General features: G+C 39.5%; 1 protein-coding gene across 4 annotated transcripts; it reads left to right on the top strand.

Annotated features, from left to right (window-relative positions):
* The first annotated feature begins 868 nt into the window (after positions 1 to 868).
* Positions 869 to 9,361, top strand: tcf19l (transcription factor 19 (SC1), like). Of its 4 annotated transcripts, none has more exons than XM_053638415.1 (4): positions 869 to 2,338; positions 2,958 to 3,495; positions 3,582 to 4,551; positions 7,836 to 9,361. In XM_053638415.1, the coding sequence occupies exons 2-4, from the start codon at positions 3,102 to 3,104 to the stop codon at positions 8,170 to 8,172; spliced, it is 1,701 nt and encodes a 566-aa protein (XP_053494390.1). In that variant the 5' UTR covers positions 869 to 2,338; positions 2,958 to 3,101; the 3' UTR covers positions 8,173 to 9,361. The 4 variants fall into 4 exon arrangements, with proteins under 4 accessions (XP_053494390.1, XP_053494387.1, XP_053494389.1 ...); XM_053638412.1 differs by having other exon boundaries at positions 7,833 to 9,361; XM_053638414.1 differs by lacking the exon at positions 869 to 2,338 and adding an exon at positions 2,368 to 2,540 and having other exon boundaries at positions 7,833 to 9,361.
* The last annotated feature ends 7,200 nt before the right edge of the window (positions 9,362 to 16,561 follow it).

Raw genomic sequence — 16,561 nt, 5'->3', positions numbered from 1 at the left:
TGATGTGGGTTTCCATGGTTCTTAAAGCTGTAGTATGAAGTGTCAGAGCTGGATTATTTCACTGGTCAGTCGGGTAGCACTTCACTCATTAATATTAATAAGTGCCCCCCCCCTCCTTATTTACTCAATCAAACAATTAACCAGATTTAATTGATAATCGGGTTCAATTAGACTAGACACACCATGGCTTGATTACTGCCAACCCTGTGCAATTTAAACATCACTCAAATAAAAACCTTTACAGCAATGTGAAGTTGGCTAAAAGGTCTCAACAAGCAGCACACTATGCCATATTCAAAAGAAATTCTGGAAGAGATGAAAAAGTAAATTGCTGAAATATCAGTCTGAAAATGGTTATGGAGCCATTTCTAAGGTTCAGGGACGCCAGCAAACCACAGTGACAGCCATTATCTCCAAATGGAGAAATCTTAGAACAGTGGTGAATCTTCCCACAAGTGGCCAGCATACCAAAATTCTTACAAGAGCTAATTGACAACCTATCCACGAAGTCACAAAAGAATCCAGGTGACCATCTAAGGGACTACATGCCTCACTCACCTCATATAAGGTCAGTGTTTGTAATTTGACATTTAGAATAAGACTGGGTGAAAATGGTATCCATGAGAGTGTTGCAAGGCTGCTTGCAAACCCACTGCTAACCAAGAGGAACATAAAGGCTCATCTCACATTTGTCAAAAAAACACCTTGATGACCTTCAGAATATTTGGGATAATGTTTTGCAGACCGATGAGATGAAAGTATAACTTTTTGGAAGACAGGAGTCCCATTACTTCTGGTATAAAGCTAACAGCATTCCACAATAAGAACATCATACCAACAGTCAAACATGGTGGTGGTAGTGTGATGGTCTGGGGATGGTTTGCTCCATTGACAGAACTATGGATTCTGACACAGTGAAAGCCACAGAGAATCCTGAAGGAGGACATCCATGATCTGATGCTCAAGTGCAGTTGGATTATGCTGCAAAACAACAATCTGAAGCAGAAGATCGAGTCCACCTCTGAATGGCTTAAAAGAAACAAAATTAATCTTTTGGAGTGGCCGAGTAAAAGTTCAACCTAGAAATGCCTTCAGTTTTATTAAGTAATGTCCTTGCCTTTAAAGTTAGGTCTCTCAAGAGCCACAGATTGAATCTTTACTTTGTCACTTAAGATTTAAGTTGCTAACATAATTTAAAATCTCAGTACCTAATATATTGATTAATTCTTGTATTGATTTTGTAGAGATAAGCCACGGGCAGTAAAAACTGTCTTTATATATTTGGTTTCTATGGAAATCAGTGATTGATCTTTAAAAAATTTAAAAGCAGCCCTCCTCAGAAGTTCATGCGTACATGTTCAGTGGTCATGATTACGACATAGTGCGTGTTCAAGTAGTTTTGGTTAGGGGAAAAGGGATTGTGTGAGAACTTTTGGTGGGTTTTTTTGTTGTTTTTTTGTTTGTTTTCATCAATGACCAGAAATTTATTTTATGAGTTCCTGAGTTTACTGCAATTATTGTATATCGCCAAATATTGTTATTAGGATATTTCCAACAGCACCTGAAGGCAGATCATAACTTGTAATTCCCAAGCACTGGCCAGAAAAAAAGGCAAAGGAAACTCCCCTTGAAATTGGGGTAGTCTTTTTTCAACTACAGGTTCCTCAAAGTTAAAGGAGTGACGTCAAATCAACATGGCCGCTCACAGCACCAGCAGTAAACACAGCAGCAACTTATCTTTAAACGAGTTGTACTGTTTATACACGTATTATCTGTAGATCAATCAACATATAAACGCAGTCACTTGTTAAATCTATGACCACTGACGCTGCAGTTCACTGTTCTTAGGTAAATATACACCACTCAGCAGTTAGCTAGCCCCAGAGCTCGAAAATGACGTCATTCGCCAAATTCCCGCTTCCGAGGTCAGTCGAATGGTTCGACTTCGCCCTAGTGGGACGAGCTGGATCATATCTGACTCCGCCCCCTGGACTTTTGGTTCTGCAGCGACAGGGAAAAGGTGCAAACTTTTATAAGGCCTTCCTGCTTCATAAAGCAGAATTTGTTACGTTTCGTAAAAAAGAACACACACCATCAAAACACTGTGTGTGTCTTATTAATGACAATTAAACTGAAACACGGTGATTACAGCGTCGAATCAGACGAATTACCATTGCTGCAGCCAGACCGGAAGTGGCGTTCAATCTCGCGCAAGGAAACCGGCGCGCCAAATTTCAAAGCACTTCCTGGGAAGAAATTGCAAAAAAAAAAGTTAGTAACGAGGAAACCAATAGAAGCATACTGTTCAGGTTTGCAGTAATCTGGCGTCATATTTATGGTATGTCATGTTTTTTTTTTTGTTTTTGTTACAATATTTTGCCGCCCTAATGATCAGCTGAAACGGGAATATAACTGACTCTTAAGCATTTTATTTGAAGTTTCTCTGGACCTGCCGCGAGCTAAGCTGTATTTAGCGCCTTCCCTTCGGCATTTCCTGTTTACTCGCTGGCGTTAAATCTGCACGCGCACCATATCTACGAGTTTGTAATATATATATATATATTTTAAACTCCATAATGTAATTATTAATAAACAAACGCGCAGTATGGTTTGACTTGTATTTGGACAGCTGTTTCAAGAACATTGCCGTTGGGACAGTGCAGTAAGCGTGCTAGCTAAGGAACTAGCTCTTGATGCTAAACAATAAGACTATGCAGTAGCTAAGCTAAGCTAAAGTCACAGCTGCACACTGAAAGGGATTAGCATCATGAGTAGTTAAAGGGAAATTCAAAAGTCTATTATAATAATTCGTTTGTTTTATGTTAATGTTTATGATATGTGAATAAATTTTGATGTTTTATTTTAACATTAAAATACAGAGTCATTATACTGATATTTCATATTTTTTTACTTTTTATATTAAGTTATAGTTAGTTTGTCTTTGTTTTTCTTCCCAGGATGAAGACCATCTGAGTCTGACCTCACCTTCAGCTGTTTGCGTTAACACAACAGGCTAATTATTTTATACTGTTATACAATAAACACATTTTTAAAATGATGTTGCTGTAAAACTTCCTAATTTACACAGGACTTAATATTTAATGACTAAAGAAAATCTACAATGGTGGGTCGTAATCCTGCAAGCAGTTCTATGTAAGGTAACCAAAGGTGGGCGTCATTTTGACTTTTTTCCCTTGTGGCGTGCCAACATGTTCCCTGGAATCCATCCCTGTTTTCAGCTCTTGAGAATAGGATCGTCATGTAGTGTAAACGGCTCCGGCGGTGCCGTTGCAGATTCGGCCCATGACCTGTACACTTTCCGGCCGGCACTTGCGCACTCGGTGTTCAGATTGGGCCGACTGGCAGAGTTGTGCGACGTCACTTTGGAGTCGACGACAGTTTCACGTGTACACGCCGAGCTGCACGCTGAGAAACAGACTGACGCTGCTGGAGAGGAGAGCTGGAAGGTCCAAGTGAGGGACAGAAGCAGCTATGGTTGGTGTTAAAGTAGTTAATGCTTTATGTGAAAGTGCAGATCATCACTGGTGAACGCAACAATAACTTTTTACTTCTGTTGACAGGTACATGGGTGAACGATGTCCGAATCCAGTCAGGTGTCTTGTTGGAGATATTTGATGGTGACACGCTGACATTTGGTGGCCAAACAGTACAAGGGAGCCCAGAGTTCTACTTCCTTTTCCAGAAGGTCAGGGTCAGTCCACAGGAGTTTGATGCCATGACTGTCCCAAAGGCAAGCTCTTTCTCATCCAATATCAATAACCGGATCAGAACAAGTCAAGACTGCAAGCAAGAGCCCGGCCTTGACATTTCTAAGTTGTCCATCAACAAAGCCACAGTCATTCTCAACTCCATCGGTAGCCTTAGTAAGATCAATGGCAGCCGCTGGACCTTCAAGAAGACTGACAAAACCACTGGCCTGAATTCAGCCGTTATGCCTTCATTTCAAACGTTGGTACCGCCTTCAACTCCTCCTTCTCTTTCTAATAGTCGAGAGACTGCGAAATCCATCCCACCATCGTCCAAGAGTCGCCGCAAATCAGCCCACACAGTGCTTTTGGAAGACGGCAGTGTGGAGGACCACAATGGCTGCAGGTCTGGGTTAGAGGAAGCATGGAAAGCCAAAGCTGGCAAGAGACGACGTCTGTACAAGTCAGAGTCTGAGATTCTCCAGTCTCCGCTGTCCAACATGGAGTTAAGTATGAAGCCGCAGCTCGACACCAGTCCAGTCATGCCCAAGCAAAACACAGTCGTTCTCAATCAGTTGAGCAACGGAAAACTCGGTCATCCTCCTTTTACCTTGATCCTGAAGCGCGAGAGTGAAAACACAGGCCACAACAGAAGTGTAAGTCTGATGGGATGCCGGCAGCAAAAGCGTTGCTCCTCGGCTCCTCGTGGCAGGCGAAGGGCAAACAGCACTCCGTTATGTTCTTCGCTACTCGTTGGAGGTGAAAATTATCAGCTGGCCAGTCCACCAGCAAGGCCGGCCAAAGCAGTGAGGGGACACACGGCGCGGTTCCACGCCACCACTAGGTACGTCAGTTCACTGATTTTAAGCGGCATTTATTTGTGCTCATCAATAATAAATTTGTCTGTGATCATCTTTTAGAAATGCTAATGTTGATCATCAGCGTTAAAGATTCAAATTGAGCTTGGAGAAAACATTTTGGGCTCTGACTCAACAATTCAGCATACAGTGTTTTCATTTCATACTTCACTCACTTTTCATTTTATGTACAAATCACAAAATAAAACTGAGCTTAAAGATGTCCAACTATTATTTTTTTTCCACTCTTGTAATTTAAATAAAATGCTCCTGGGATGCAGCAGAACAAAAGAATAAAGCAACACAAATGGTAAATGATCTGCACTTATATAGCGCTTTTATCCAAAGCACTTTCATTCTCTCATTCATCCACTCACACATACACTTGCACACCAATGGTAGCAGAGCTATCGGGAGCAACTTGGGGTTCAGTGTCTTGCCCAAGGACACTTCGGTATGTGGAGTCACGTGGGGCAGGAATCGAACCGCCAACCCTACGATTAGTGGACAAACCACTCTAACACCTGAGCCACAGCCGCCCCGAGATAGACGAGTTAATATTGCTATATCTTACTGTTTGTGTGTGAAAACATTGGAATGGCCTCTTTTTCACTATAGGACTGAGTGGTTCTGAGGCAAGAGAGAAATAATTTCTGCACCATTAGCTAACCATACAAAAATAAAACGGTACAGGTAGAATGGTGTGATGTTACATACTTTTTCTTAAAGTGTGGGACCTTTTAAGCTGGATATTGTGCTGGCCACACTCAGTATTTAGTGAATACCAGGCACGAGCAATATTTATTGATTTTCCATTTTTGTGAAAAGTGATTTAAACCTCCAAACCAACAGCCTTAAAAACACAAGAAAACAAGCATTTTCACTATTTTAGGTTTAAGGAGAATACAGAAAAGTGGAATAGTATGCAGTCAAACTGTTTGTCGGTAACTCTGCTTGATGGTGGATTTTAAATGAATTTGTAGCAAACAATAAATTATTTATTTATTTTAAATAGCACATTATCAGTATGGTCCTGATCAAGTCCCCACGGATGACCTTTTCACTGTCATTCTGCTCAAAGAGTTTGAACAAAGAGCAAAACAAACCCCCAGCATATTTAATCACTTGCTAATCATCATCGCTGAAATTAATTATAAAGTTAGATTTGACACTTCGTCTCAGAGCTATTTAAATTTTTTCCTTTTGGCCGAAAACTGAAAGCCTTTTTTGTAGCATCTCTGATAAATACGGTTCCCTGATGTTAAATATGTACATGTTTAATGTTATCCAAGTTGAACATACACTGATGGAATTTATTTCACTTTAATGAAATGGAGAGTGTGTGAGATTTGGGGAAGTGGGTGTGGCTTATTGGAGATCAGGTAATATTAAAGTCATTCCAGATTCCTGTGGCTCATCTGCTGTTTTATTGGGGATAAAGCCTGCTCTTTTGGCATATTTTTGAGTGATAGCCGACATTGGGGCAGTGTAATATGTAGGAACGATAAAAACACATGAGCCTATTAAATACTTTGGTCTTACTGTGAATAAAGTTTAATGAGGATGCTATGTTTGGTCTAACAACATATATTTAAATGCACAAATTTCAAGCATCTTGTGGTTTTTATTTAAAACAAATTCATCAAATTCCTTGTTTGTGCTTCAAATTTGTTTAAATTTAAATTTGTTATTGGGAACAGGGAATGATCGTTAGATTAGCCCCAGGGCAGAAAGAGTACTTTAAGAGTACGTTTCATTTTCCATTGTGTTTGTCTTCTAATTTTTTTTTCCAATAACACAAATTAGGGCTGGGTAATAATATTGATATAATGTCGATATATAATTGTTTTTGTTTTGTTAACAATTACAAATTAAATGGTACTGAATGGATTCCATTGAGTTGGCATAATTTAAAAATTTTCTGTTTTTGTAGGCATTAAAGAAAAGTATAATCAAATTCAGTTTAATGGTTTTTTTTTGTTTATTTTACTACTGTTTTTGCTGACATACCGTGATATGAAATTTTTGTCATATTGCCCAGCCCTAACACACATGCCAAATGTTTTTTTACAGCCCTTCTTATTTATAAGCCACATTTAAGCCGATTAATTAACCACTGTTGATGAGTGAACAATGCAGTTCTTGCCCAAAACATTAATCAGTGATTTTAGATTATTTTTTTGAGGTTGCAAATATTCTACTGTGTCCAAAAAATATTTTAACTTCTTACAAGCTAATTGATTGAAATATCCTTACTACCTGTAGAAGAGATTAGCACCCAAGTCTGCATAATTCATATTTAAATTCATTATAAATACAGGACATTTATTATGGATAAAATATTCAAAACCCAAATAAAAGAAACTGTAAAATTCTTTGGGTTCATGACATGAGTTGTGTTGAAGTGAGAAAATTTTCAACCCACAGAGTTGTCATACACGCTACTTTTTATAGCATGAAACAGCAGTGATTTGAGAAATTTATGGTCATTTCTTACCGGTTGGACAACCTGATAACTCGCTAGAATACCCAACGGTTAATAAGCAAGGGTCAACCCAGGACGGGGGGGGGGGGGACGACAGCATCCAAACATCCCAGTTCACCACAACACCGTATGCCCATGAACCCTCCAGTTCTGCTCCTTTACCAAAGAGAACGTGGACTTAAACACTGAGACGGTCCCGAACACTAATTGGGAGGCTGTTCCTTAACTGTGGGGCTTTATAAGAGAAAGTTCTACCCCCTGCTGAAGCCTTCACTATTCGAGGTACCAACAAATAGCCTGTACCTTTTGCTTGAAGTAGGCATAATGGATTATAAAAGACCAGAAGTTCACTTGGGTACTGCGCCGTGAGACCATTCAGTACTCTTATTTTTATTATTTTTCCACCCAAAGTCCAGTTGAGTTGAAATTTGGTGGTCTGCTAGACTGTAATTGGATTTTTAATCATCACTGAATTATGTAAAAAATATGGCCACCTTCAACCAATCCAATTTTAGCAGGTATAGCACACAACTAGCTTTGAGCTGTCATCACAAAACTTGACAAGTATGCTGATCTATGGCCTCTATTGTTCTTTGTATCTTGGCAAGAACTGGCTATTAAGGGACACTATTTGAGGAGTGTTTGGACCCCGCAGATCACCTCTTGCAGCTATTATTATCATCATCATTATTATTATTATTATTATTATTATTATTATTATTATTGTTATTAAAGGTGACAAGGTGGTGCATTGAGTATTATAGCCCTCTTTTGTTATTGCAGTAGACGGCGTGGGAGACCCAGAAAGCATCCACCACCCCAGCCTTCCCTTCCATCTCCTGCTTCCTCATCATCATCATCTAGCTCATCATCATCATCTTCTTCAACATCGTCTTCCTCAGAGGATGAAGATGACGATGAAAATGAAGAAGAAATGAGGGCAACACAGGGCATAGAGCCATGTGCTGCAGTGCGTTGTCGTCTGCCGCAGCAGGACACAGTACAGTGGGTGCAGTGTGACGACTGTGATGCCTGGTATCACTTGGACTGCCTTCCAAACGACCGCAACCGAGCCGCGTTCCTGCTTGATCCTAGCGCTGAATTCCACTGTGGCTGCTGCTGAGTGGCTCCACTAATGGTAATTAGAAAGGCTGGTCAGACAGAAGCAGTGCTACATATTTAAGAAATAAAGTCTATGTTGTTTGACTGCCTGAGCTAATTATTTTTAGACATCAGACTCGGTTGTCAGGTAATACACTAAGCTTTATAGCATTAAGATCAGATTCAGAAGTGGGTGAACGCATCTTAATGGGCACAGCTTTTTTTTTTTGCAACATAGAAAGTGTGCTGGATCTGCCTGGCAGCTTATGGGTTCCCCCAATGTTCTTCTGAAATTAAAGGGATTCCTCCAATGTTCTCCTAAAATCGATCTTTAATATGTTCAAGAATCTTCTGGATAATTATCTGGAATTGATGCAGAAAATCAGTAGCTGACGTATTACAGGCTTAACAAAAGTGTTGGAAATGTGTCTTAGCTATTAGGGTTAGGGAATATATCGTTCATGATGATACCAGTGTAACTTTAAAGATTTTGTCACATTGCAACATAAGCAGGATTTTACAGTGTGAGGGCTTTGCTTGCATTTGCACCTTTATTTTTCTAAAACACAAAATAACTTTGGACTTGCAAGACCAGATTTTAGTCCGTGCAGCCTACCACTTTGACTTAATATTATTTATTTGATGAACAAAAGTGTATATATAGATCGAAAAGCTTTTCACAAGATAGAAGGCTCTCTGCTCCAGCTGCCTCACTGTGCTTCACAGAGAAAATGTTAGAATTCCTGCTCAACACATTGTTTCTAGTGCAGCAGGTGAAAAACTGGTTCTTCACCAGATAATCTCCAGGTGTGGTTTTTAACACCTGGATATGCTCTCGTGTGTGTGTGTGTGCCATGCCAAGACCATCACCAAAATTGTAAAATGACAGTGATTTAGTATTCATTATAAATGCCTTCTGCACTTCAGGACCTGGAAACTTCTCACTGGGCACTTATTGGGTCAGTGGGGGTTATCTGGTGTTCATGGAGCCACAGTTACATGAGTAACTAGTATTTTATTTCACTGTGTCTAAATGCCAGGGGTGGGGTTTAACACCTGGATACCCCCTGCTACAAGATCATGAGAAATCAGCTCGCCTGTGGCTGACTGTGAAGGTAGAAATTATCACTTGAGGTTGATTTTGACCTTCTAGAACCTGGAGAAGATAAAAGTTTACGCCCAGGTAGCTGCAGTGCAGATGTCCTGAAACAGTACAGCTCTTAGTGATGAAACACTTCTCGTGGAATGGCCTGTCATTGTAGGGACTGGACATCCAGCCTGTCCAGATCAACCTCCTGGATGGGTTTTTAGAACTTGAGGGACTCTAACACAAGGGGTAGATCCCATGCCTGCTCTTCAGGGGGTGAGGTCTGGCCACACCTTACAGTTTAGAATTTAGAATTTTTTATATATCTGCATAAATGACCTAAAACATCATCAGATTTTCATACAAGTCCTAAAAGTAAATAGAGAGAACCCAATTAAACAAATGGGACAAAAATATTATACTTGGTCATTTATTTATTGAGGGAAATTATCCAATATTACATATCTGTGAGTGGCAAAAGTATGTGAAACTTTGCTTTCAGTATTTGGTGTGACCCGCTTGTGCAGAAATAACTGCAACTAAACGTTTGCGGTAACTGTTGATCAGTCCTGCACATCGACTTGGCGGAATTTCAGCCCATTCCTCAGTACAGAACAGCTTCAACTCTGGGATGATTTTGGGTTTCTTACATGAACTGCTTGCTTCAGGTCCTTCCACAACATTTCTATTGGATTAAGGTCAGGACATTGACTTGGCCATTCCAAAACATTAACTTCATTCTTCTTTAACCGTTCTTTGGTAGAATGACTTGTGTGCTTAGGGTCGTTGTCCTGCTGCATGTCCCACTTTCTCTTCAGATTCAGTTCATGGACAGATGTCCTGACATTTTCCTTTACAATTCGCTGGTGTTATTCAGAATTCATTGTTCCATCAATGATGGCAAGCCATTTTGGCCCAGATTCAGTGAAACAGGCCGAAACAATGATACTACAATGATGGGGTTTTATGCTGGAATTCAGATTGTTTTACTTTCTCCAAACATAACGCTTCTCATTTAAACCAAATGAGATCCGTCCACAAAATATTTTTCCAATATCCTCCTGGCTTGTCCACGTGATCTTTAGAAAACTGCAGATGGGCAGCAATGTTCTTTTTGGAGAGTGGTGTTTTTCTCCTCGTAACCCTGCCATACACACTATTGTTGTTCAGTGTTCTCCTGATGGTGGACTCATGAACATTAACGTTAGCCAATGTGAGAGAGGCCTTTAGTTGATTAGAAGTTACCCTGGGTTCCTTTGTGACCTTGTGGACTATAACACGTTTTGCTCTTGGAGTGATCTTTGTTGGTCTCCACTCCTGGGGAGGTTAACAATGGTCTTGAATTTCCTCCATTTGTACACAATCTGTCTGACTGTGTATTGGTGGAGTCCTAACTCTTTAGAGATGGTTTTGTCTTTCCCAGCCTGATGAGCATCAACAACTCTTTTTCTGAGGTCCTCAGAAATCTCCTTTGTTCGTACCATGATACACTTCCACAATCGTGTTGTAAAGCTCAGACTTTTATAGATCTGTTTTTTAAATAAAACAGGGTTCTCTCTCACACTGGATTGTCATCCCATTGACTGAAAACACCTGACACTAATTTCACCTTCAACTTAATTGCTAATCCTAGAGGTTCACATACTTTTGCCACTCACAGATATGTAATGCTAGATAATTTTCCTCAATAAATAAATGATCAAGTATAATATTTTGTCTCATTTATTTAATTGGATTCTCTTCATCTATTGATTTATTTTTTAACAGTGGACTAGTTCAACAAACAGACTTTATATAAAAACTATAATGAATTTTCCTTTACTTTCGCACTATCCGTTGCTACCCACATGAGGATGGGTTCCCTTCTGAGTCTGGTTCCTCTCAAGGTTTCTTCCTCTTGACATCTTAGGGAGTTTTTCCTCACCACCGTCGCCACCGGCTTGCTCAATTGGGATAAATTCACGCATTTAAAATCTGTATCCTGTGTTTATTTATTTCTTTAAAGCTGCTTTGAGTCATTGTCCATTGTAAAAAGCGCTATACAAATTGAATTGAATTGAACTTTTAGGACTTGTGTGAAAATCTGATGTGTTGGGTCATTTATGCAGATGTATAGAAAATTCTAAAAGGTTCACAAACTTTCAAGCATCCCTGTACATAGGCCATGGGGCCAGTTGTGGCTAGTTTGGCTTGTCCGAAAGTGCCATTTAGCTCTGTTTTGGAGAACCACGTTTGACAATCAGTTGACTCTGCATTGGCAAAGGGTTCCTCCTGTGCCCAGATGTATTTTCTTGAGCTCTGTTGCATCACCCCTGGGTGCAAGCTGTCTGCTGCAAGTTGCTCTCCCTCAAGCTAGCTGTCAGTGAGCCCACTTGAACTTCTGTGTAAGGTGGAGAGCGTTTTTGGGTTCCTGCCTCCTTGGAGTCACTTTAATGTCTGAACCGATCAGGACGTGACATTATCTCAGAACAGACAGGAAGAATCAGAGGGCCAGCTAGACCATCCACAGTTGTAGCAGGCTAATGTGTTCTAATGTCACATCAAGGGTCTATATGCCTCCTGTGACATCACTCTGCTCTCAAGCTGGTAAGGGTTAGTGTCAGTGGTGTCCCTTCGATGAGGAACCACTCCTAGATTTACCCTTTGAAAAAGGTCTCTCCTCCTCAGCAAGTCAGGCTCCATGTCACTTTCACTGAAGTTAAATGTTTGCAGCTGAAGCCCAGGCATGATAGAAAACTGTACCTTCAACAGAAGTCACAAGCTGCACATTCACTTTGAATTCCACAGGCAATCCTGGCAGTGGCTTCCAGTGAGCTGTTAAAAGGAACCAAAGTGACATTGCAGAAGATATTTATAGCAAAACTGCGTCGATATAATTTCATGACTCTGTTGGAAGTCTCATGTGCATCATGCTCATGTGCACAAGACCATATCCAAGTGTTCATCACCACTCCTGGCAGGTAGAAGGGAGAGAAATATATCTTATGTTTCACACCATATACTCATTTTTTGCTTTTGTTGCACCCTAATTTTTGGTTAAAATACTTCTTTTTCATTTAAACAAACTGTAAGCAGAGTAATTAATCATTGAATTAATTAATTAGTAGTCATTTAAAAAAAAAATGTCCCGACTAGTTTGACCTCATTTTGAATAACTTCACACGTGTAGGACCACAGGACCAGCATTTTCATTGTAGAGACTTGAATGACTTGGAGTGCAGTTGAGAAACACTTCCATCTCTTAATAATTATTTCGCAATGTTGAAGTTGATTTATTTACTCGTTTCTTCTTCAGTTTCTCTGTTCCACCTTAAAAGATTCAATCGTTTGGACAGTGCTGATGCTGTGTCTTATTCAGTTCCTCCAGGATTGTGCGATCAAAGAAATGAATGCAAAATGAAGCAAACTCTGCAGTATTCAGCCAAGCTTGCAATTTTTCAAAAATTACCGCAGAGTTGGGCCGAGACGTGTCACGAGACGTCATCACCACACGAATTCGACCAAAGCCGTCTTCAATTCACATGCGCCAAACAGCTAAACAGCTTAAAGGTCCCATTTACCAACAAACATCACGACGAAAAGGCCATGCAAAACTATTTTGTGAAAATGCAATTTTGCCAATTCAAGTAGTTTTCTGCAAAAAACTGAAGTTGCGTGACAAATTTTGAAAAAAATTACGCAGCAAAATAGAGTATTTTTGGCCACAACAATCATAAAAAAAACTCTGTGAAATCCTATATGGACTGATTAATACCACTTACACAAGGATAATCATGCTATGAGGTTCCCTATCCTGGTCCTGGAGTACCTTCTGTTCTGCACATTTTAGTGTTTACAACTCATTCAGCTAAATAATCAGCTAATTAACAGCTCTTCCTGTAGTTGGAGCAGGAACACTTCAGTTGTACAGGAAAGGGGTACTCCAGGACCAGGGTTGTGAACCTGCGTATTAGTACAAAGTAACACAATGTAAAATAATAAGTAAGAAATTTACTTGGCAGTTTTTAATAAACGTGTTTTTAGTAAATCATGTGCGCAGTTATTCAAGCTCAGTTTAACTATACTGGGCATTGAGTATCTTGCAAACGCTTTTGCTGGACTATGTGGTTTTAGGAGTATGGGAAGTCATAGTGACTTACTCACTGTTCACTAGGTTGTCCACATTTTGAGAGGCTCTCATTGCACGGATCACGTTGCTCTAAACTGGTCAGCTCCATGCTGTGTACTGGATTGCACAGGTATCTGGTTTTGTCATGTATTTAAGCTTCCCGAAGATTTGTCTTGCTCACACAACACACAGAATCGAATCCTATGACAAAAAGCGAGGCGTCTTTGCTGCACTCTTTCTCAACAGGATGTTGTAATTTATGGAAGGTTGATTAAAATGACACGTAACAGTTTTGTCAGACTCAGGTGGTTATCTACGTACACTCGAAAAAGGTGCTCTGCTTTTTTTCTCTCAGAATGATATATTAGAAATATATTTAGCCGTCTAAATGTTGTATTGTACATTTTAATGCTGGGAATTTAATCACATCGTTTCATAAATAACCGATTATTTCCTCATTTTGGCCACGGTTCAAAAGCTATTTTTTTTTATCACACGAGCAGAGTGGACAATACTCAGCAGAAGTTCCATTACAGTCTTCGTAGTTGTTTGAGATTTTGATTCACTATTACAAAAAAATGGTTTTGGCAGCTCAAAAGTTTAATGTGTAATACGTGCTCATGGGGTAGACTGGAGGTCTGACTGGGGTAGACTGTTTCAGCATATCGTTTTTGTTTCCTTATGATGAACACAACAGCACTGACTTCAGATCTCGTGAAAAAGAAATTTTTTTTTTTATTACATTAAGTAGAAGAAACGTTTCATGATCAGTATATTGTGTTTTGCTAGAAGGCGTATTTGTTTCTGTCTCATAATAACAAATTTTCTTTTAATATTAATGTAAGCTTTGCGTGTGAGCTCTACTAATCGTTAGCATGTACAGGGGTGGACAAATTGCTAGCCAGACATGTTTGTTCAACATTAAAAATAAATACAACTCATAATGCAAACTTTTGCAAAGCAAAATGTTTCATTCGGTTTGTAGGTTATGTTTAAACATAGTTTAACCCATTGCGTGCACATCGAAGGAGGCATGATCTGGCTGACGCTAGAACAGTTTTTACTAGGCGGGTTAATTAGCGTGCACGAATGACGGATGATCTTTTTCAGAATCAGGAACACAGAGGGATGTGGAAACTGATGAATCCACAAAGCTGTCTTCTGTGAACTGCACGCAGTAATCTCCTGGTTAAACATCAAGAGACCGTATTAAACAACGCTGAACTACAAGCTGACAGCCAGGCGCCACGTCTCATAATGTCGGCTGAATTTTTGTTGAGGGTACAAACATGATGTGCTACTTTTAATTTTTTAGAAGAGGATAATAATAGAACTCGTACATTTTCCTTTAGTCTGTATTAATGCACTTAACTAGTTCACCATACATTATTACATTGTGTTAGCCCCCCAACCCCTTATTAATTTTTTTTTAATCCCAAGTTGGTTAAGTTTCTGGGCGTGCATACTGGTGCGTTTACATGCCCAGTGGGCTAGCTAATTAATTTATGATTTGCCCACCCCTGAGGTGGCTATTTAAGGATAGAATATGTGTTGTATAAATCTTTCACTGTCTTCACTTTATTGCTTTACCTAAGATGACTATATGCAGTACTTTTACAAAATTGCTGTTTGTCATGAAGGGAATCAGGGACTGAATAAAAACATATGTAAAGATACCGTGTGTCTAAGTTCATCTGATTTCTGAAGTTGTTTTTTTTTTTTAGGATGGAAAGTACTGCTGATCAGGAAACCACAAAGAACCAGCACTGATACTGTGCATGTTTTGATTTCTTTTCAGTAATTCAGAAGCAGATTAAATTGCTTTTAATGTTTGGTTATTACCAGTCATTACATTGAGTATGTTTCTCCAATTATTTCTTAGTAAAAGTTGAATAAATCAGTGTGACATCTAATCCACAAACACTGCTCATGTACACATTAATAGTATCCTAGTGTATATGTGAGTGGTCTATGACTGAAGAAGAAAATGCATCTACCGGTTCCTATGGCTGAACATGTTGGGCTCGTTCCAAGTCTTTTTGTGCGTGTGTGTGTGTTTTTTTTAAGTTTTACTTTGGTTGGAAATTTTTGTTGAAACCCTCCCCAGAAGATTAAAGCAAATTTTTGTGCCCGAGCAACTTTTTTTTTTTACTTTGTCCTGCAGAATCTCAGTGCCGATGCACACACCTAATGTGCAGAAAATAAAGGAGAAGAATGCTCCACCTGCTGAGCAGAATTCATAGGGGTGCCAATAATTGTTGCACACCTATATTTAATAAAGATTTTTTGTTTGTAATTGTTTGATATTCATGAGAGCAGAGTATTTTTGTGAAATTTTTTAACAAAAGGTTAAACAATTAAGAGAAATTTTCACTGCCTTCTTTGCTCATATTTACCAAGGTGCCAATATTAGTGTACGTTCACGACATAACTGTTCAAGCCAAATAATGTATTCGTATTCGGTTACATCGCTAGTGTGTGTCATTTACGTTTTAACCTGGAGCCGGACCGGGACAGAAATTCAGGCCGGGAGTCTCACAGCCACCCAGAAAACCTCATACATACACAAATTTTAAGAATACTGAACCCTGTAATGTACACTCACTGATCAATTTATTAGAACCCTGTACCTCTGTTCATTCATGCTAATGTCTGATCAGCTGTTCATGAAGCAGCAGCACAATGCATTCAATCATGTAGGCATGGATCAACAGCTTCAGTGAATGTTAATATCAAACGTCAGAATGGAGGAAAATGTGATCTCTGTGACTTTAACCGAGGCATGGTTGTAGGTGCCAGATGGGCCGGTTTGAGTATTTCAGAAACTGTTCAGAATCACACACAACAGTCCTTAACTAGCTAAAGACCCACCTCTTCCGTGAGCACTTGACTAACCCCAAAAATGCCAACCCCACATTATTTAAAAAAATAAATAAAAACTTACTCTGGCTCTTACACCTCTACTCTGCTCACTTTACTTTTCTAGAACTCAATTATAAATCTTGTATGGTAGCACTTCTTGTATTGTTCTCCGCTTGATATATCGCTTTGCTTGTATTTCCTCATTTGTGAGTCGCTTTGGATAAAGGCTAAATGTATAAATAGAAATGTAAAGCTTACACAGAATGCTGTGGGAAAACAAACAAAAAACATTCAGTTCAGTGAGGGTCAGTTCTGTGGGCAGAAACACCTTGTTAATGAAAAAGGTCAGAGTTT

This window comes from Ictalurus furcatus, chromosome 12 (genome assembly GCF_023375685.1).
Source record: "Ictalurus furcatus strain D&B chromosome 12, Billie_1.0, whole genome shotgun sequence".
Lineage (NCBI taxonomy): Eukaryota > Metazoa > Chordata > Actinopteri > Siluriformes > Ictaluridae > Ictalurus > Ictalurus furcatus.
This window is presented reverse-complemented; position numbering and strand designations above follow the sequence as displayed.